Below are 23,398 nucleotides of genomic sequence, written 5' to 3'. Positions count from 1 at the left end.
CTTCCAAGCACGTTCTAATTTCCCATAATTTCAGAGGGATCACAGTAGCTCTTTCCTCCTAGTGCTAAGTGTGTTGGATGCTCTGTGGTGTCATCGCTCACACATGCAGAGATGACACTGGCCTCACCCCCTTACTCTAACAGCAGAAGAAGTATTTTATTCTCCCCATAATCCTGCACACTGCTGAGGATGAGTGTGACTCTCCCTTCACATGGGGTATAACTGAAGAGTGAGTGGGTGGGACAGTTGGAGAGGAAATCTGCTGGGTTAGTGAACTTAAAGTCCAAAAATAAGGTTCTCCATTTTGGAGCTCTGTCTACTCTATATACCATTCGCATGGCAGCCATTAGAGAATATATATTACATTGAGATTCTATATTAATTTTGACTGAAGGAAGGAAAAGCATGAAAACAATTAACTCTGGTGGTGGAAAAAAAGAGAGTAGATGTCATTGCCTCGTTAACAGTTAAACAAGCTCAATCAAGATTAACAGCTTTGTTCAAACTCCAAAAAAATATAAAACGTATTACAGAGAAAAAACACTGCAGCAATAGTACCTCTCTAACTACGGCAACTAGTACCATTCTAACTTTGCATACATATGAGTTATTTAATTTTTCCAATGTCATCTGTTAATAATAAAGTCATTAATGATAAAACAGTAAAAAAAATAAAATAAAATTGAAATACATTAGGCTGTTAATGTCTAGTGAATACAAAATACAGTTTTACAGCTGCTCACTTGCAAACCCATTTTATAGTGTACATACAAGACCATTGTTACTATTGATAAGGACTTCGACTAGCCCTTTAGCTGGAGCAAGAGATATGGCAGAAAAACAAGAAACTTTGCAATGCCTATAGATGGATACAGACGTGGCTGCGTGCGATCGAGATTGGCATGAGCCTACTGTAACTTGAGTATGGCAAAACGCCCCGACCCCATTCACTCCCAGAAATCGTAGGCCCTAGTAAGTGACCTTGTGTTCGACAACGCAGAGGACAGAGCTGCACTCACAAACGTATCTCCCAGAGAGTGGTCCAACAATGAGTGTCTGCAGGCAACAGAGGAGCATGGTGGAGGTTCTTTGCAAGTTTGGGGCTGCATTTCAGCAAATGGAGTTGCGGATTTGGACAGGATTAATGGTGTCCCCAATGCTGAGAAATACAGGCAGGTACTTATCCATCAAGCAACACCAGCAGGTAGGCAGCACGGTGGTTCGGTGGTTAGCACTTCTGCCTCACAGCGCTGGGGTAATGAATTCAATTCCCGCCCATGGTCTTATCTGTGTGGAGTTTGTATGTTCTCCCTGTGTTTACGTGGGTTTCCTCCGGGTGCTCCGGTTTCCTCCCACACTCCAAAAACATGCTAGCAGATTAATTGGCTGCTATCAAAATTAACCCTAGTCTCTCTCTCTCTGTCTGTGTGTGTATGTTAGGGAATTTAGACTGTAAGCTCCAATGGGGCAGGGACTGATGTGAGGGAGTTCTCTGTACAGCGCTGTGGAATCAGTGGCGCTATATAAATAAATGGTGATGATGATGATGATTGGCTCCAAATTTATTCTGCAACAGGACAACGACCCCAAACATACAGCAAATGTCATTAACAACTATCTTTTCCGTAAAGATAAACAAGGAGTCCTGAAAGTGATGATATGGCCCCCACAGAGCCCTGATTGCAACATCATTGAGTCTGTCTAGGATTACATGAAGAGACAGAAGGATTTCAGCAGGCATACATCCACAGAAGATCTGTGGTTAGTTCTCCAAGATGTTTAAAACAACCTCCCTACAGAGTTCCTTCAAAAACTGTGTGCAAGTTTTCCTAGATGAATTCATGCGTTGATGCAGTTTTGAAAGCAAAGGTTAGTCACATCAATTATTGATTTGATTTAGATGTCTCTTCTGTTAATTCACTTTGCATTTTGTTAATTGATAAAAATGAAAGCAGATTTTTTTTCCACACCTGCCTAAAACTTTTGCACAATACTGTGCGAAAAACGGCCAAAGCTGGCTTCTTTAGAGGCAAACACATTATAACAATAAACTTTTGTGAAGGTAATGACTGAAGACCAGGTGGCTGCCTGGAACACTTGCTTGGCTGAAGCTCCACACTTGCCACCCAGGAAGCGCTCACCGATCTGGTAGAGTGAGACCTAACATTTTCTGGAATATGCTTTCCTGTGCTAACATAAGCCTGTTTAATAACAGCTCTAATTTTTGTTGCTGGACAGCCATTTTTCTGTGCATCATAAAGTGACCAGATGATCATCAGCCCCATGCAACAATGAAGTTTTATCCAGACAGATCTTCCAAGGCCCTCCCGAGAACGTATCCTGTTCTAGAGAGAGGATAATAAAGTCCTGGTCCAGGTGAAATTTAGACACTACCTTAAGCTGGAACAATTGCTTGGGACAGCCCTATCCTCATGAAAAATAATAAATGGCGTGACAGCATGACAGAGCTCTTGCCAAGGATAGCTAGGAATACTACCTTTCATGTCAGGAATTTTAGTTCAACTGTTTATAATCGCTCAAATGGCGTATGTTGTAAGGCTGTAAGGTCACATTTATATTCCATTGTTTGTCTGGTCTTTCTCTCGTCCAATCAAGGACTCTATTCAACATGACAGCGTCGTAGTACGTAATGAAATGTGGCAGTTGCAAACCACCAGCATGTTTGCGCTTGTATAGAATGTTGTGTTTAAAGTGGGGTCGTCTACCCCTCCAAAGTGTCGCAGGGCCTTATGTAACTCATTGAGCTATGAGGCAGAATGGGAATAGGAAGAGTATGTAATAGGTAAAGGACTCTGGGGAGTAAATTCATTTTCACTATATTGGCTCTACCTATCAGGAAAAGTCCTTTGGGAGCCAGTCTCAGGTTGTTATGGATGGTTGTAGCGATGGGCAAAAAACTGTGTAAATCTTTGAGTTATCTTTGTTTATGATCACCCCCAAATATTTAAGTTGCATGGAGTGCCAGAAAAAAGGGAAAGTCGGCTTCAGATCTTCAACTACCTCTAAAGGTGTTGAGATATTAAGGGCCACATATTTCGAATAGTTAATTTTAAAGTTGGAGAGTTCTCCAAAAATGCGGAATTCTGACATTAGATTCGGATTCGAGATTACAGGGTTTGTGATGATAGCAAGGTCGTCTGCAAAAAGAGCAAGTTTAAAATTTTTGTCTCCCATCAGTAATCCAGAAATATCTGGATTCGCTCTAAAAGACTGCGCCAAGGCCTACATACATAGAATCACAAATGGAAAGAGACAGGGCTGCCATTTGTCCACACTGTTTTTCATCCTCACGGTGTCTGACATACAGTCAAGTCCATAAATATTGGGACATCGACACAATTCTCATATTTTGGGCTCTATACACCACCACAATGGATTTGAACTGAAACAAACAAGATATGCTTTAACTGCAGACTTTCAGCTTTAATTTGAGGGTATTTACATCCAAATCAGGTGAACGGTGTAGGAATTACAACGGTTTTTATATGTGCCTCCCACTTTTTAAGGGACCAAAAGTAATGGGACAAACTAAACAATCCTACATCAAACTTTCACTTTTTAATACTTTGTTGCAAATCCTTTGCAGTCAATTACAGCCTGAAGTCTGGAAGGCATAGACATCACCAGACGCTGGGTTTCATCCCTGGTGATGCTCTGCCAGGCCTGTACTGCAAATGTCTTCAGTTCCTGCTTGTTCTTGGGGTATTTTCCCTTCAGTTTTGTCTTCATCAAGTGAAATGCATGCTCAATCGGATTCAGGTGAGGTGATTGACTTGGCCATTGCATAACATTCCACTTGTTAGCCTTAAAAAACTCTTTGGTTGCTTTTGCAGTATGCTTCGGGTCATTGTCCATCTGCACTGTGAAGTGCCGTCCAATAAGTTCTGAAGCATTTGACTGAATATGAGCAGATAATATTGCTCGAAACACTTCAGAATTCATCCTGCTGCTTTTGTCAGCAGTCACATCATTAATACAAGGGAACCAGTAATGAGGGAATAGCTCACACGTCCATATAATCGCTTTTGATGCGATTGTCCCATTACTTTGGGTCCCTTAAAAAGTGGGAGGCACATATAGAAACCGTTGTAATTCCTACACCGATCACCCGATTTGGATGTAAATACCCTCAAATTAAAGCTGAAAGTCTGCAGTTAAAGCACATCTTGTTTGTTTTTTAAGTACAAATCCATTGTGGTGGTGTAGAGTCCAAAATATGAGACTTGTGTTCGATGTCCCAATATTTATGGACTTGACTGTATCTCCATTAACCTTGACTCTAGCTATTGGATGTGAATATAAAGTTTGAAGCCGTTTCAGATCCAGTGGTCCTAAACCCAGATGGCTAAGTACTTCCAGCATGAAGTCCCAGTCCACTCTATCGAACGCTTTTTCTGCGCCTGTGGACAACAGGACAGTTGAGATATTGGTGGATTTGGCAAACTAGACCAGATCAATTATCATTGTGTTACTGTTGCGTGCCTCGCAACCTGGAACAAACCCCAACTTATCCGAGTGGATTATGCTATAGCTAATAGGCTGAAGCCACTGTTGCCTAAATTTGGCATGTAATTTAATCTCCACATTAAGTGGTAATATGAGTCTATAGTTTGGGCATAGTGCAGGGTCTTTCCCTTCTTTAGGCAAAACTGTAATATGGGCCATCAGAGAATGATATGAGAAGTGAGACTGTGCGGATATCGAGTTGAAGGCCTGAAGCATGAGCGGTACCAATTTAGCTTCGGAGGTTTTGTAGTATGATACTGTGAGACTATCCGGACCTGGGCGTGTCGTTTTAATTGATCCTCTAGTTCCTCAGTGGAAAAAAGGTGTCTCCAACCTCTGTATGGTCTCTACGTCCAATGTAGGAAAGTTAATCTTTTTAAGGTAGTTGGCTATACGTACCTGTTTGATTGAACGTTCTACTGGATGTGAATCGCTGGTAAGGTTATAAAGCTCAGAATAGTACTGATGGAACGACGTGTCTTTATCAGACGGAGTCACACAATTTCCTAAATAATATATAATTGCGCTCTTTGAGCTCGCAGGGCTCAAGCCAGGAGTTTAGCTGGTTTGTCCCCCCACTGGTAAAACTTAATTTGTTCAGTGCCTTTCTTGTTTCTACCAGCTCAGCTACGGTGGTTGACTCTTGAGAGGCCTTATGTCTCAACTCAAGGATTTAATTTTCTCAAGAGGTGTGTCTCGGCGAGCAATCTTTTGTTTTTTCATAAATGTTCCTAGTTGTATGAACTTTCCTTGAATTACACACTTGTTAGTTTCCCATAATGAGATTTTTGAAATATCAGAGGCATTGTTAAAGTTGGATATATTCGCCGCTTCAATATATATTTTACTATAAGTGTCTTGGATCAAGAGTTTATTCAGCCTCCATGTGTATGGTCTGTGACCTGGCTATGGTCTGTGACCTGGCTGAGGTAGCGATAGGGACATGTATACCGGGGCATGGTCAGACAAAGTGACTTGGCCTATAGTGACTTCCTTATTCAGGGGTAAATGATTGTGGGATAGGAAAAAGTAGTCTAGTTGTGAGTAAATGTTTGCGGGCTTGAAAAGAATATGCAGTCATGTTCTGTGGGGTGCTTAAACCTCCATGTGTCAACCAGCTGGTGTTCTTGTATGGTGCGTCTCACCTTACAATATAGTTTTCTCGAATGTTTGGCTGCCCTGGAGGAAGCATCAACAGCAGGAAGGAAGAACCCAGTTGAGATTACCGCCTAAAACAAGGATACCTTTCCTCAAGGAATCAGCCTTATCCAACAGGGTTTCCAGAAAAACGGATTGGTTATAATTTGGAAGATATAAATTCACTAGGATAAAAGATTGGTTAAAGATCTTACATTTCAGAACCAGACCTCTACCTGCTTTTAGGTTATGTATAACTGTGTCCATGACACATAGGCGTTTGGAGAGGAGGATGGCTACGCCAAGGGGTATATTTACTAAACTGCGGGTTTGAAAAAGTGGAGATGATGCCTATAGCAACCAATCAGATTATAGCTGTCATTTTGTAGAATGAACTAAATAAATGAAAGCTAGAATCTGATTGGTTGCTATAAGCAACATCTCCACTTTTTCAAACCTGCAGTTTAGTAAATATACCCCAAGTGTCTTGCATTTGGTGTTATTGTATGTGAATAGGTGGGGGTAATGTTGGCTACATATATGGGGTTCAGAACCTTGCTTAAAATGTGTCTCTTGTAAAAAGGTCACATCTATCTTTGTTGATATAAGATCCCTTACTTATCTGGATCTCTTTTCCGGGATATTTAGACCCTTAACATTAAGGGTCATGCATTTAAGTTTATCCAGCATCATCAAAGGGAAGCAAGAAACCGATAGACCATCCCTTTTAAGATGGGGGAGGATGATAGCGGAAAAAGGGGATGGGAAGGGGGGTTGATGTACAAAAAGATACAGATGTTAATGACATCTGAATAAGATATTTACATACAATGAACAGGAATAATAGATTGCTCCGGAGAAACATGAGAGGCCATGGCCCATTCATGCTCCAGAAAAACTTGCGCGGTCTGGGGATATGGTGAAGAAATCAAGCTTTGGAGGGCGCAAAGTGTGGGAGTTTCAGGGGGTGCCCCCTGTTGTAAAAGGCTGTGGGCATTCTCTCGTTGAAGTTAAGGTATCCCCATGGGCTTGCTGGTTTTGGCGTTTTAGGGAGTTTTCTTTGTTTTGCCAGACTGTCGAAATCTTTATGCTCCCTGTGGTGCATCTATTGGGGTCAGACGTGCGAGTGACTTGACATTCTGGAAGTGAGATACATTGAATGTCCAGAGCTGAGCAGAAGGCAGAGATTTCAGACTGCTCCCTAAGGACAGCCGATTTTCCTTTGGAAACGACCTGCAGTTGGAATGGGAAGCCCCAGCGATATTTAAGATTTTTCTTTATGAGTTCTTCTGTGAGGGGTCTACGCATTCGCCGTTGTTGAAGTGTGTGTCATGAAAGGTCCTGAAACACCTGAATTACTTGACTGTTAAACTCAAGAACCTCCAGACGCCGCAGTTTCCGCAAAATCTCATCTTTTGCGCAAAGTAGTGTAAACGACATATAACATCCCTGGGGTGTTCTGAAGGAGCCCCTTGTGGGCGAAGGGCCCTATGGGCTCTGTTAAAGGTGATTACATTTTACGTAGATAGTCCTAGTGATATAGGACCTATTGTACTTGATAAGGAAGATATGACAGGTCTTGAGATATTGAAATCTTTATGGGATGAAGGTAATGACCCTGTGGATAATGACCATGTAACATAGTAACATAGTAACATAGTTGATGAGGTTGAAAAAAGACACCAGTCCATCAAGTTCAACCTATTTTGGATCTCCTGCGATCCTGCACTTATATTTGAAATTAATCCAGAGTAGGCAACCGCCCATCTGTTTCAATTTTGAAAATCCCCCCAGACTCAATATTGCAATCCAATTTTTACCCTATATCCACTACTATCCTTTATTTTAAATTAACGGTCGTATCCCTGGATACACCTTTTCGCTAAAAATTTGTCTAACCCTTTCTTAAACATATCTATTGAATCTGCCATCACAACCTTCCCTGACAATGAATTCCATATCTTGACTGCCCTTACTGTAAAGAACCCCTTCCTTTGCTGGTTGTGAAATTTCCTCTCCTCTAACCTTAGGGGATGACCACATGTCCTGTGTATGGTCCTTGGGGTAAAAAGTTCCCATGAAAGCTCTCTGTATTGAGCCCTAATGTATTTGTACATAGTAATCATATCTCCCCTTAGACGCCTCTTTTCTAAAGTAAACATGCCTAAACTGGCTAACCTTTCCTCATAACTTAATGACTCCATACCCTTTATCAATTTTGTCGCCCTTCTCTGAACCCTTTCTAGTTCCAAATTATCTTTTTTATAGAGTGGTGCCCAGAACTGTACTGCATATTCAAGATGAGGTCTTACCAATAATTTATACAGTGGCAAAATTACACTGTCTTCCCTTGCATCTATGCCCCTTTTTATGCATGCCAATACTTTGTTTGCCCTTGCAGCTGCTGCTTGACATTGAGCACTATTGCTAAGTCTACTGTCTACGAGTACTCCCAAATCCTTTTCCATTATAGATTCTCCCAAATTAATTCCATTTAATTTATAGATTGCGTTCTTGTTTTTGATCCCTGAATGCATAATCTTACATTTATCTGTGTTAAACCTTATATTCCATTTAGCCGCCCAATCCTCCAGTTTATTTAAGTCCCTCTGTAGAGAAGCTACATCTTGCTCTTATTTTATTACCTTACAGAGTTTAGTGTCATCTGCAAAAATAGAAACTTTACTCTCTAAAACATCACTAAGGTCATTAATAAATATATTAAAAAGGAGTGGTCCCAGCACGGAACCTTGAGGAACTCCACTTAAGACCTTTGACCAATTAGAAAAAGTTCCATTTATCACAACTCTCTGTTCCCTATTCTCTAACCAGTTTTCGATCCAAGTACAAATTTTGATTCCTAGACCCAGTTCCCTTATTTTGTAAACCAACCTCTTGTGTGGCACTGTATCAAAGGCCTTTGCAAAATCTAAGTAGACCACATCTACTGTCCTGCCCTGGTCTAAGTTCCCACTAACTTCCTCGTAGAAACGAATTAGATTAGTTTGACATGACCTATCCCTCACAAATCCATGTTGATTCCCACTAATAATTTTATTGCGTACCAAGTAATCCTGAATACTGTCCCTTAAAATACCTTCCAGTAGTTTCCCCACTATTGATGTCAGGCTTACAGGTCTATAATTCTCTGGTTGTGATCTCGTCCCCTTTTTAAACAACGGCACCACATCTGCTATTCGCCAATCCCTTGGTACTGAGCCTGATGAGATTGAATCTCTGAAAATTAAGAATAGCGGTCTAGCTATTTCCGAGTTTAATTCCATAAGGACCCTTGGGTGTATGCCATCTGGACCTGGAGCTTTATTTATCTTAATATTCTTCAGTCGCCTTTGGACTTCTTCCTCTGACAACCAAGTATTAATTAATGGCATGGTTTCATTTCCATTTTTATGTATTACTCCTGCCATTTGTTCCTCTCTGGTAAATACTGAAGAAAAGAACGTGTTTAATATCTCTGCTTTTTCCTTAGTATCATTTATCAATTCACCCATCTCACTTCTTAGGGGTCCTATATTATCTTTTTTAATCCTTTTGCCATTTATATACTTAAAAAACTTTTTGGGGTTTGTCTTACTTTCTTTTGCAACGTGCCTTTCATTTTCTAATTTAGCCAATCTAATTTCCTTTTTGCATGTTTTATTACATTCCTTGTACCTATGGAAGGACTCCTCTGACCATTCAGACTTAAACAATTTAAATGCACGCTTCTTCCTTTGCATTTCTTCCCTTACCTTTTTATTTAGCCACATTGGTTTACACTTAATTCTTTTACATTTATTTCCCATAGGAATGAACTTATACGTGTATGTTTCCAACAACATTTTAAAGACAGCCCACATTTCTTCCGTATTTTTTCCTTCAAAGGCTTTGTCCCAGTCTATACTCTTTATAGACTCCTTTAGCATATTAAAATTTGCCTTTTTAAAGTTTAAAGTCCTAGTTGATCCCTTATACTGTTGTTTCTGAAAACTAATTTCAAATGAGACCATATTATGATCACTGTTTCCCAAGTGCTCCTTTACTTGAATATTTGATATTACGTCTACATTGTTTGTTATTACTAGGTCCAGTATAGTCCGGTTCCTAGTTGGTTCCTCAACTAAGAGGGACATGTAATGGTCTTTTAGCGTGCTCAGAAACCTATTTCCCCTAGCTGTACCGCAGGTCTCAGTACTCCAATCAATGTCCGGATAATTAAAATCCCCCATAATTAAAATTTGACCTAGTTGTGTAGCCTAACTGTGTAGCATGTACTTTGCCCTATTTTTGATATTAACAATAGCAAAAAACATCTCATTGGAATCTGAAAGATCGAAGTTTAAACGAAAATACAAATTTTTCCCCCATAACCAGAAAAGTCCAGCAATACAATGCTATTATAAAAAAAACCTTTAATGACTTCAAAAGATTATGTGATTCACACCCCAAAAAAGAATTAGGGAGGAAAAATCTATCAAAAGGTGAGAGAATAGCTCTGGGACAATTAGAAAAAGATATGTCTTTTAACTATTAAACCAGCAGATAAGGGAGGTGGAGTTGTGGTCATGAATACTTCATATTATATCACTGAATCACTATGTCAATTGGGTGATTTGTCTTTTTACAAAAAATTAGATAATGACCCAACACAACAGTATAAACAATTATTACTATCACATTTACAGTTAGCTTTAGAGGATAGAAAATTATCAAAAGATGAATTTCATTTTTTATTTGTTGAGCACCCTATCACCCTGTTTTTTTTATTTTCTACCTAAAATTCACAAATCACTCACACAGCCACCTGGGAGACCAATCATCTCAGGTATTGGGTAAATAACATCTAACCTTTCCACTTATGTTGATTATTATCTACAGCCTTCTGTTATTTCTTTATGTTCTCATATTCAGACACTACGTCTCTTGTGGAGAAATTAGATGGTTTTATTTGGGAAGAAAATATGGGTTTCCTTACTTTAGATGTACAAGCCTTGTATACACACATACCCCATTTTTGTGGTGTGAAAGCAGTAAGAACTGCCCTTCAGAAGGAGACTACCATTTCTGTATCCCATTGTTCTTTTATTTTGAATTCAATATTATTAACTCACAATTATTTTTTATTCGATACTACATATTATTTACAAACTTTTAGGGACAGCGATGGGCACCCGATTTGCCCCCAGCTTTGCCATCTTATATATGGACCAGTTAGAAGATCTCCTAATTTGGAATGGCACATATGGGGCAAATCTGGTGTTCTACGGTTGCTATATTGACGACTTATTTATTATTTGGAAAGGTGGTCCAGTATAAGCAGATGAGTTTGTCTCATTTTTGAATAGTAATTAATTTAATTTAACCTTCACGCACACATATAGTGAGATAGAAATGAACTACTTCGATGTCACTTTCTTTATTCAAGATAATAAAATAATGACTAAAAATTATAATAAATCTGTGAATACAAATAATTTTTTACATTACACTAGTGCGCACTATAGACCTTGGGTGTGTTATGTGCGTATTGTCGCTAACCAATAACGATTGTCGAACCTCGATTTGTGTTTCCAAAGCACAAAGATTTATTCGCAATAAGTAGAATAATATGCTCAAACGAAGTAATAGTAAATACAGCCGTTACTTATCGCAGGCGCTCTGGATCCAGTGCAGTCATTCAATCCTGAAGTCTGGGGTCAATCATTGGCTGGTTCATCCTAAGGAATCCAAAGGAGGGGGTCATCTCTGCAGGGGGTAGGCTTTGCTCTTCCCGCCAAGATTCCTTAGTCTTAAGTAGTTCATAATTCCCTATCATTCATAACTTGTGTATGCACTCTGCGATTCCCTCGCAGAGTGAACCAAACAGTAGGATATGTAACAAGGTTCATTATGATACCACTCATGATGTTATTCCTTCAACCCGTTCCGTGTATTTCACTAATATGCATGTAACTCTGATATAACATATAAATACTACTATATTTCGACATAACTGACTATGTGTTGCAACTACCATTAATGTGTACTATTTTATAAGTATGCTTGTTTGTGCGAATGTATGGTATAAGACCAATTACTGTTGCTGCCACGTGTAGTGGATGCGTACGCCCTTTCACGCCGTAGCGTGCCCTTGTACGTAGATGCGTACCATACGCATCTTTTCAGACAAAGACAACCAAGTTTGCTAGACTTTAATTGAAATGACTTTATCCAATTTGCTGACTTCGACAGGTGAATAATATACCAAGAAGCCAGTTAAATCGTTTAAGACGTAATTGCACATTAGATGAGGAATTTACTGCGCAAGCAGAAAACATGTGTCAAGAATTTATATCCATATGAATTATTGCCTGAAGCAAAAAAGTTTGTATCTGAACAAAATAGAACAATGTTATCCCAATGACTCATAAGAACAAGAAGAAAAAGGGTATTATGTTTGGAGATGGATACATTAGAGATGACAGTGTACCGATTTTTATATCAAAGTATAATACCGAGCATTGAATATTAGAAAATTGATTGTGAAAAATTATGATATATTAAAACAAGATGTGATACTAGAACCTTTATTGGGTAACAGACCAAAAGTTGTCTTCCGTAAAAATAGAAATTTGAAGAGTTTTTTTTGACTTCTAGCCAATTTAAAACAGAAAAGACACCAATATTCACAACCCTAAACTGGCTACCACCTAGAATTTTAGGATGCTACAAATGTAATAAAAACATATGTATGACTTGTACTTCTACAACAAAAAGAAAGCTGTTGCCTCCACTGTTTCTGGAGAAATATTTCCTATTAAACAATAAGAGGATTTTTACTCACCGTAAAATCAATTTCTCTTACTACACTGGGGGACACTGCGTTACCTTGGGGTATAGTAGGTGGGACTGGAGTTAGGCACTTATAAACTTGTTTGTTCCCCTGACTCCTCCCCCACTATGCCCCTCCTCTGTAGCTGACTTCAGTTTTGTATAACCAAGCCAGGAAGAGAGAAGCAATTTAGAAATCAACACCAAAGATAGCACTACTTTCAGAGCAAGGGAGGGCGCGCAGTGTCCCCCAGTGTAGTAAGAGAAATTGATTTTACGGTGAGTAAAAATCCTCTTTTCTCTGTCCTACCACTGGGGGACACTGCGTTACCTTGGGGAGCTACCAAGGCTGTGTCCAAGGGCGGGAATGCTCTGGAACGGCTGTGCGCAATGTTTTGTGTTCAAAACCCTGCATTTGTGAATGCAAAGGCATGCAACAAAGAAACAATATGCAGCAGAAACAGACGCTGCCACTCTGTACAACTGCGCCATTGAATGACGCTTTTGTGGCGAACAAAAAGCTGCAACCCTCCTGGAAAGTGTACTGTAAGTCACTGGAACCTGCAGAGGAGTACAGACAGAATGTTGGTCGTGATGCAGTGGCAAGAGACCACCTAGACCCTGTCCCCCCTACGCTCTTTAGCGTTAGAGAGGCTAAATGGGCATTAAATTCCTAAACAGGAACTGTGCGAACAAGAGCACAAACTATCTCCCGTCGGAGAAACGTTACACAAATAGAAGAGGCACAAGAATGATTAACTACAATCTCTGTGTCAGTGGAATGCAGGCACTAATTGTCATAACCAATAATGTCTCGTACAACGCGCCACTAAGTTTCTGATAAAGAACATGAGGAAGAGCCATACACACTCTCGCCCCAGATCCCCTACGAGATGTTACATCCAAGAGAACAGCCTGCATTGAGCTAACAACTCAATCCACTCAATGATATACAAAGGATCACCATATACACTGATGCAACAGCTTAAGCCACTCAGTGATATCTAAGGGAGCACTGATACAGTGCTTAAACCATTCAGAAATAAACAAGGGAGCACTCATTTCATGAGCAAACAGCTTAACTAACTCAGCGATATCTGAGGGAGCACTCATATAGAGAGCTAACAACGTAAGCCCGACATATATACCAGGAAGCACTCATACCATGAGCTAACAGTTTAACTAATTCAGAGAGTCACCCGAGGCCAAAGCAAGCCTCCTGATGACGAGAACTAGACTCCCTGGAAATCCACAACCAACCAAGGGTGGGCTGAGCATAAAGAAACCACTTAAGCAAAACAACCTTCCACTGAGCTAGACAGAGAGCCACGAAAGCTGCACCCTGAAAGAAGAAGGGCGTAGACCCCATAGAAGCCAGCTGGTAAAGAAAATTCTTTAAAAGATTCCTGAGTGGGACGTGTGAAATTCCAGAAATTTACACCATCGAATATAATTTCTAGCCCAAAGAAAACAGCTGAGAAAGAATATCTACCGCTGAATTGAGGGTAGCAACCATATCCTTGTAAGGATTCTCTAGCCGAAAAGGTTAGCCATCCGACGCCACAGCGTCAAACCAGACGATGAAAACAAAAAGAGCCGAACTACGAGATGAGGCCGCTCTGAAAAACGGGAAAAGAGGGACGACAACACAAGTCCCCTAAACAGTAGAACACTGTTTTGTGAGACATACGGCAGACCACCAGACTAGCTGGGATGCGCCCCCTCCTAGAAACTCTTGAACTCCCACGAGTAAATAGGAGCTGTGAATCACCTCCTAAGTTCTAGGGAGACCCGACTTGGCTATGGACAAATCCACCTGAGGGTCATTAGATTGAGAGCCGATAGAGAAAACAGGTTAACATGTGAAAAGAACCTGGGCTCCCTCTTAGAGAGCTCAATGACCAAACCAGGAGAGAACAAAGGTATTACCCTGAGGTGACCCACTCTACCTGTTAAAGGATTGATTGCGAAGGCATTCGGCCCTCAATAACAATAATAATAATAATAAGTTGGTCTAGCTTGGCCCATAGGACGGCACAAGGAACACCCCTTCGACCATACACAGGTCAACCCCTATCCTGCATTAGGATACGGGAATTGCATGAGTGCTTCAAATATGCAACAGCACTGCGTTTTGAGACCGAATCTCTACAGGTTTTCTGACCCTCTGTAAAAGAAGAACAACTGACTCACTAATAAAAACAATGTGACTAAGCACCACCCGAAAGGTAAATTAGTGAATTAGGGCAAAGGGGTGCTATGCACGTCCAAAGCCCTAAAATCAGCCTTCCTTGATAAGAATCTCCCTGTTGAGACATGGGAGATGTTACGAACAAGGAGAGCCAAAGATACAAGTAGAAACTTTGTATCCTATTTTGCAAAACAGAAACTCCTGATACTGAAAGGAAATTCTGCCAGGAGCAATTTGGATCTGTGTAGAAAAGAGATGAGCGTGTTCTTCGGTAGTAAGCTACTGAAAACCCCGAACTAGAAGATAAGGCATAAGCCAACGCTTATATCGTGGTAGAATAAACGAAGAGCTGGGTAGGCTCAAAGTGATCACCTGTGAACCCAATATTGCAACCCTGCTTCTTGCTGAGAGGCTGCAAGTATAATTTTCTGGCTGAAAACGTCTAGCTGAAAGCTAAGCGTTGGATGTAATAAATAACTTCCACCTTTGGGGAATGTCCACAAATCAAAGGATGTTTACCTGATTTCCACAGCACATAAACTATAACCACCCCTGTAAGGCTAAGCCTGACTCGGAATGTGGAACCCTGACCTCAAATCAACAGAGAGGATCAACGGATGGAACACGTAAACATCATGGCCTGGTGTCGCTGACATAAAACAAAGGAAGCACACCTACCGCCAGAAGCCTTTGGATACTCATTTGTAATAGTACAAATTGAGAGTTCCGATATTGGAACAAAGTGCTGTAAGCATGTGGCTAACTATAGGTATCATAGCTGAATAGCTGTATGCCTACCAGCTATGATGCTGTTGGCTGAATACAAACCACCCCATTAACCCTTAATGAGAATAAAGGCTAGAGCACTTCTGTCGGAGAGCCGGTAGATAAAACCCGTTACCAGCCCCTGCTCTGCGTAGGAGGACTTCTTTGTCTGCTCCCGCTGGGGACAGCAGAACAAGAGAACAGAGGAGCCACAGTATTGTCACCAACAGGGACCTTCCTTGTATTGACTCTGGAGAATTATGGGAGGTGAAAAACATAGCCAGTCTAATACGGTCTACCTGGTCTTTGACAAAAGACAGACACCGAGTCTAAGATATGAGGAAAAACATTTTTCCCAACTAGGGTGTCAGTAAGGCTTAGGTTGAAAATTGAAAACCAAGGATAGACTGTAAGTCTTGCAAATGCGAAAACTGGGTACAGTTTAAGCTGGGATTATACACCTCGTAAGTGTAATCAGCAAGAACATTCCTCTTGATAGTAAAACAAGATGGAAATAGACATCCTCTGGTGAGGAATGAACAACATCCTTATTCTGACTGTGGCAACAGTCCAAGATAAAATCCTCTCCATCTGTGGAAGATGGTGAACAACAGCATCTCTGTGCAGATGGTTTTATACCTGAACAGCGTAATGCCGCTTCTGTGTTAGCGGACAGATATAAGCTGTGTGGGTGCTTAACCAGCACAGTGTAAACGTGTGTAGAAGCATGAAAAAGGGTATACTCACGTACCATTTCAAATTTAAAAATCACCTTAATGTGTTCGGCCACCAGAAGCAACAGTGATTTAGACCAGACCTGTTTCTGCAAAACAGCTGACACCGAAATGGGAGCACGCTGTTTGTAGACCCTAGCCCTGCAGTCTGTGCCGAGGCATTCGAGCTAAGCTGTGGAAAAGATAATTTAAAAATTACATTTTGCACATATATAATGTAACTCCTATTTCCCAGTTGACCCATTAGAAAACATAAGGAAATGGTAGGCAAAGTAACAGGTTATAACATTGTCTAACAATTAAATTGAAGACACATATACATATAAATATATATATAAATACATATATATATATATATATATATATATATATATATATATATATATATATATATATATATATATATATATATATATATATATATATATACATATACATACATACACACACACACATACATTTTTTGAGTATGCCAACCAGCGAGTATTCTACTCCTGGAAGACTCACCTATTGTAACCTGATACAACAGCAAGAAAAAGACACAGAATAAATATGTTCTCTCTCTAAAACAGGTAATATATATATATGTGTGCTATTAGGATTTACGCACACATATACACAATGCAATACAGACCAACCCGCCTACCACGGGATAACACTGTATATTATTTTTGTGCCACATAAATAATGCTGAGAATGTAAAACAGCGTGTTTATTACCCCTAAGGTAATTCCTCAGACATAACGCATATTTGGAAAACTGTATAAAAGTTAACCACAATACTTAGGAACACAGGCTATACGTAGCAAAAGGGATTGTGTATATACATGGAACTCTCTTTACGAGACTTATGGAAAAAAACCATCCACAGTCACCATATGGAATATTATACAGATATGTATTCCCATATTAATGTACATCTACCCAACAAGCAAAATATGTCACAGGAGGATAGGAAACTACCATATTGTCTAATAGGTAATCCTATAATATATACAGCAGTCATAGGGTCCTGAAATAAAAGTCCTGACTGTGTGGCAAACAGGCTGACAATCGTTAAAAAACAGAATTAAAAACGATACTACATTACCCAGTGATGAGAGGCAGAAGTCTGGAACAGCATGCACTGATGTGTGTGTGCTCCGGATCCAAGATGGCCGCCGTTCGCGCCATTAGGGAGAGAGAGAGGGGTGGTGTACTCCCCTCTCCTAACATGTCCGCCTCTGCTCACCGCCGCTCAGCCTATATATATATATATATATATATATATATAGTATGGCTGCAGCTGCTGTTTTTAGATGGCCGCCTCCACGTGCCGCCGAACTGCACATACCCAGTATGTCAGTCGGCTGTAACCATGCATCCTCCGCTATAATTAAAGTGCCCAGGCTGCGGGGAGCATTAACAAGCTAATCGCCTTTACTGTAGCGCGATTGCTGCTCTGTCCCCACCGCTCGCTGTCCAGAGGGGGGAAGGAGGCGGGGGACTTGCCGGCATGTCTGCGGGGGGAGGAGAGGCTATTGTAGTTTCACTCCCGCCCGACACAGAATTAAGGGCCCTGGCCGTCTATATGGCCGTTTAAAATATACATATTATAGCTGCTGTGAGCTGCTGCCCGAATGGCAGATACAATAAAAGGGCCAACTGCTCATTTCTAGGGGGAGACTGCTGGCAATGGTGCAAGGTAAGAGAGGCAAGCTGCTTCTTACCTTGAGCAGGGACCCGGGTGAAGAAAACCTGACAGGCTATTCACCCACTCTGGGACTTAGATCCCCACGCTGCACCTGCAAAGGGAAGAAAATAAAAACATGAAAAGTAAAACTAAACTAAGTATAGGCAGGAGCCTATACAGAAGTGACCTTTCTCCAGAAGGCACTTACAACAACTGGAGTCAGCTACAGAGGAGGGGCATAGTGGGGGAGGAGTCAGGGGAACAAACAAGTTTATAAGTGCCTAACTCCAGTCCCACCTACTATACCCCAAGGTAACGCAGTGTCCCCCAGTGGTAGGACAGAGAAATATTACTTGTGATTCTACATTTGTAATATGTCCCTGCCAACGCCAATATGTTGGCAGAACAATTAGATCTCTAAAAACGCGTTTTAGAGAACATAGACGTAATATTAAAATAGGTCTACAAACACAGTCTATCTAGACATTTCTCGTTAGTACACAATCAAGATCCTTCAGTTTTACAAATAACTGGAGTTGAATTAATTACAAAAACCTCTAGAGGAGATAGATTTAGAAAACTGTGTGAAGCAGAAACACTATAGATTTTTAAGTTAAAAACCCTTAGCACTGAGGGATTAAATGAGGGTTTGGATTTTTATGAAGATTAAGTAATAAGTAATAATGATAATAAAAATAAATATAAATAGCATATATTGCAGTATATCTACAGTAAATTTGTAGATCTATTTTATATTGGCTATCTATGATATATTGTGTATATGATTGCTCAGTGAGCTCTATATGTTCTTCATTGATGTCAATATATATTGATACTAATACTTTTGGGATTTATATCCCATACTTAAGATTGTTTATGCATCAAATTGTGTCTATTTAAAATACCCTTCTCACTTCTACATAATAATATGCTTGTCTTTTATGTTTTCATATATTATATATGCTTTATATTTTATACAATGACTCCTTTATATGTGTGAATAACTTTACAGCTGCTAAGAATGCAGTTAATTAATTAATTTACCAATTATCAAAATCCGGAACCTCTCTCTTTTCTTCCTATATAAGAATGGACTGAGACATAGAACCTACACTTACCTTTTGGCTTGAAAAAGTCTCATCTTTGAGACAAAACGTGTCGCCCAGTTTTGTATAATTCATCTACTGCCAGTCATTTTGGATCTGGCTATGTACCCAATAGGTATCATGGACTAACTTTATGAGGAACCACATTTCACTATTCTTCTTTCTGACCGGACAGTTCTTTTGAATACACAGCCAACATTGTCACATACTGACAGCTGTTGATCCACGAGAGAGCTGCTGGAAACACCGCTAGGAGGATCTAGCTTACAGCGAACTGTGGTTATTAATAGCAGCGGACAGCTGCATAAGAGTCTACTCCGGAGAGCCATGACATAAGCAGCAAAGAAGGGGATCGTGAGTACTGCTGGTTTTTACTATTCCCACTTATCGCTGGACTTACAATTAGGCTTACTAATCCGGACACCATTATTCTAGTGCCATTACCATCTCCATTCTATGCTCCCGGACACACCTGTGATTGTGGACATTTGTTATGAAGAATAGTGTGTTTCTGTTACCATATTTGTGTACATGATTGGTTCCACTCTATATATAGGAGTCCTTTTTATTTTGAATTTTAGGAGTATTATCTCCATGTTTTATATTGGATCCATATTAACTATATGTATGTAAAATAAACTACAGGTATTCTATTTCTGCCCTGGTTTTTGAACCATTTTTCACTGCTGCACCTATACTGTATTCCTAGCGCTGTTGTTTCTGCTTTTTAGTATTTTACATAGATAGGGCATCTGATAGGCCTCTGATTTTCAAATTATTTCTGCGGCCTCGATTGTCCATATCATCCATTTTATAGAGACTCAGGTGTGGATGGTGCCGAAGTCGTATAATTGGATGAAAGAAAGCATATTGATTAATATTGTTTTACAGAGCGATTGCGATCAGTACGCCACGTGTTACGTGTCATGGCGCGATTGCACAATAAAACACGCATGCATACACTTGCACTTTCACATTCATTTATTTATATATTTCATATTTATAATTGTTCCATTCCACAGTCATTTATGAGCAGATGTTATTTGGTTTTATATATTATAAGGTTATATGTACACTTTAGTGATATTTTAAGTTCAGGTCACGTGAAGTATGTCATGTTTAGTATCATTCTAATCCCCAATTTATTCGCAGACATCCGGTGCAATCGCCAAACAGAACACACATTGCACATGGTAGTTATAGACTGTAGGGAATAAATGATTAGAATGATATTGTCTGTGTAGTGTAAATAGGACTAGTTTAAACTAGATTCTGGGCGGGAAAATCGGAGTGCATCTTCTGGAGAGCTGACCCCCACCTTTGGATATTTTAGTTTGAACTGGCCTATGACCTGCATTACACTGGACCCTCCTGAAGCCTGGGCCTATAGAAGCAAGCCACATCATCTGTATTGTTTTCTCTGTATCACTGAGTGTATATATATATATATATATATATATATATATATATATATATATATATATATATATATACACAGCTCCCTGGGAGCAGCTAGAACAGTCATTTCTGACCACAGTCTTCTGGACATAATATATTGGCTCTACTGTACTTTACTTACTGAACTTCTAAACATTTGCTTTAGCTAAATAAATTGCTTGTGCTTCGGAACCACACAAATCGCTTAGACAATGCTTATTGGAAAACAATGAAATTACTTTAATAATGGATAAGCGGAGCTGTTCGATGAGGCCACGTCGCTTGCTTCTGAGGTTGTTGATGATTTTAGGAAAATGGACAGATTTGAGTGTTGGGGAGTCGCAGTTGATTAGCTAGAGTCTCTCTTAGTGGAGCTTTTCTTGTCTCTACCCATCTGGACATCCGAAAAGTGACTTAACAAGTTGCAAAGAGTCGGTCATTCTTTATCTGCATTACATTGAAGAATACAAGAATTGTCACTGTTCACTTCCCCCTTATCTGTGGTCTAGGCAACCTTGTCCGGCGAAGGGTGACGATAGTTACATTTGTTTAGAATGTAAGTGGTTTACTAGCAATTTTATTGTGCACCCTGCTAAACAGACTTATGGCGGGTTGAATGGGTTAGAATACAAGCTGTGTGTGATTTTTTTTTAAGTTAAAACATAAGTTATGTTGTTTGCAAAGTAGTTAACTTGAATGACCACAAGATGGTGTGAGTCTGTCTAGCTGAAGCACTCTTTTGCTTAAGGTTTCTTTTTTTTTTTTTTTATTACATTTTTATTGGGTTTTTGTAAACACAGACAGGTTATAGATGCACAATCAACAAATTTGCATGGTAGGCTGCTGATACATGCTTAAGGTTTCTAAGCACAGTTATGAAGTTTTAAAGGGTGCACTGATAGTGTGTGATCATACGATGACACCACAGACTGTCAGTTTCAGCCAATTATATTGGATTGAATAGAAGATCTCAATAGGAATAGAAATTGAGGTATCAGCACAATATGGATCTTGGCATACAAGATAACGGCCGCAACGCTTCTTCTACACCCAGGAGGAGGAATCCTAAGCAGTAGATAACAGTACCCGTGTGTCCTGCTCCGATGAGTGATGGAGCTAAGATTTTACATTAAGGGTGTCAGCCACCCCGATCGCTGTGATGAGCACTGCGCCGAGCAAGCTGCTTGTATTGAGGAGTTGCAGTCGGAATCAGGTGTTTCCATTCAGGTGCTGTTCGATGTCTTCAGCTAGATAACTCACGAGGTTGTCCGCTTGTCCAACGGACCTGTGCTCACGCTCTCCGTATTACTAGTGCCTTCACCAAGTTAGGCCCGCACCAGGACCACGACTTCCAAAAGGAGTCCAATACCTGTTGTCAACATGCTTCAGGTAGGGCAGTTTGGCAAAAGTCAGGAAATTTTCGTTCTGACGGGGAGACAGGCGGGAGTCACTGGGACAGAACGTGGAAGGTTTAGTTCTTGTTGTGTGGGTGAGTGTTTTTCGCGCCAAGATTATGGGATCCGTTCTCTGTGGGAATTTCAGGCCTCCAGTACCAAAATTATCACCCTCAGATGTTGATGCAAGCCTTCATATAACCTATCCGGCCATCTTGGCTGCGAAGCCACCTTTATAAACATTTTAGTAAAATGTCAAAGTGATTTTACATCTTAGAAATGCCCCACTCTGATCTTTTTATTATTTTAGACGTTTTTGGTGCCTGTGGAGGTCAGATAATGTGAAAGATAATGTGAAAGATAAAGTGAAGGGGGAGGGGGTGTGACGAGCGTACGTGCACACGTACACTGATCAACAGTATATACAGTGCACGTCCCAGGTTCTTTTATGTTGCATGGCCACACTGCAACATAAACCCCACTGTGTACGCGCTGACTTGTTGAGGCACACAGTGGGGAGACACGCTAGGGGTGATGACATCACCCCGGCCCACAAACAAAGTGTCCACGTGTGTGTGGTGAATCACCACACACAACTGGCCGCTGGGGAGGCTGGGAGTTTCTGGGTCTGGACTAGAAAAGCCAAACCCGGGACTCCCCCTCTCTCTCTGCTGCCTGCCTACCCCTGGACAACGAGCATACACTACACCTCAGAAAAGATACACTACACTACAGAAAAGGATAGGAATACACTACATAAAAAGAACGCTATCCTATGCGATTGTTCCCTATATTGCAGACAAAGAATTGGATCTAGGATACAAGAATTTGATAAGTATCATTGAATATTACATATCTATAAAGCTATATGTGTTTGTAATGTTGATTTAACCATTTATATACATATGACTGCGTAGCTATTTTTGATATCTGTGATAAATACTAATTCTTATTAAAGATACATAAGTAAAAAAAATAGTGCAAGGATAGTGTAAGGAATAAAGGTGGTGATCCAAGGGATAATTTTATATTTATATACTATGTTATGTTGAACAATGTTATGATATATGTGTGAATTGTGAATGCATGGTTTTCTGTGTTAACAGTAAAATACTTTAATTTGAATACATACATATTTTGTGAGTATTGGTTATTTATAACGAATATAAAAAGTACTGCTAAGATACAGTAGTTATTGGATAAATAATTCTGTAAAGCTTAAGTGTTATTTAGTTTGGTTAAAAGACTGAATAAGGAAACATTATTTAAGGAAAAGCGCAGGTTTATAATGAGTGTATCTGAGAACAGAATAAGAGGATAGCGTGCGCAACTAAGGCGTAACTATGAGTCCTTTTACATTGGCGAGTCATGGCCCAACTGTTTTAATTGTGATATTTATACTATGATATATTAGTGAAAATTGTTATATTGTAAACCTAATTTGGTAGAGGAGCAGGGCCGAATAGCATAGGTACATGAAGGAGGTGATATTTATGCGTTATTAGTGTACGCATTTTCTGGAAAATGGTTTGGACAGATAACATTGTTTTACTTGAGGCCTAGAAGAAACATAATTATTTACAGCGAATCTAGTTTAAAATTTAAAGTTTCTTTGATACGCATTG

At 40.0% G+C, this 23,398-nt stretch overlaps 1 protein-coding gene across 3 annotated transcripts in view; it reads right to left on the bottom strand.

The window, feature by feature from the left end:
• MYDGF (myeloid derived growth factor) overlaps positions 1 to 23,398 on the bottom strand; it is a 67,311-nt gene that overhangs the window by 5,129 nt on the left and 38,784 nt on the right. The window contains exon 6 of one of the 3 annotated variants that reach the window (XM_075204795.1): positions 17,899 to 17,948. The exons of the other annotated variants lie outside the window; for them this stretch is intronic. Within the exon in view, the coding sequence (XP_075060896.1) occupies positions 17,914 to 17,948 (35 nt within the window). The 3' untranslated portion in view covers positions 17,899 to 17,913. Of the gene's footprint in view, positions 1 to 17,898; positions 17,949 to 23,398 lie in introns of those variants that run through there. 3 annotated transcript variants of the gene reach the window in all.

This window comes from Mixophyes fleayi, chromosome 1, assembly GCF_038048845.1.
Source record: "Mixophyes fleayi isolate aMixFle1 chromosome 1, aMixFle1.hap1, whole genome shotgun sequence".
Taxonomy (NCBI): Eukaryota; Metazoa; Chordata; class Amphibia; order Anura; family Limnodynastidae; genus Mixophyes; species Mixophyes fleayi.
This window is presented reverse-complemented; position numbering and strand designations above follow the sequence as displayed.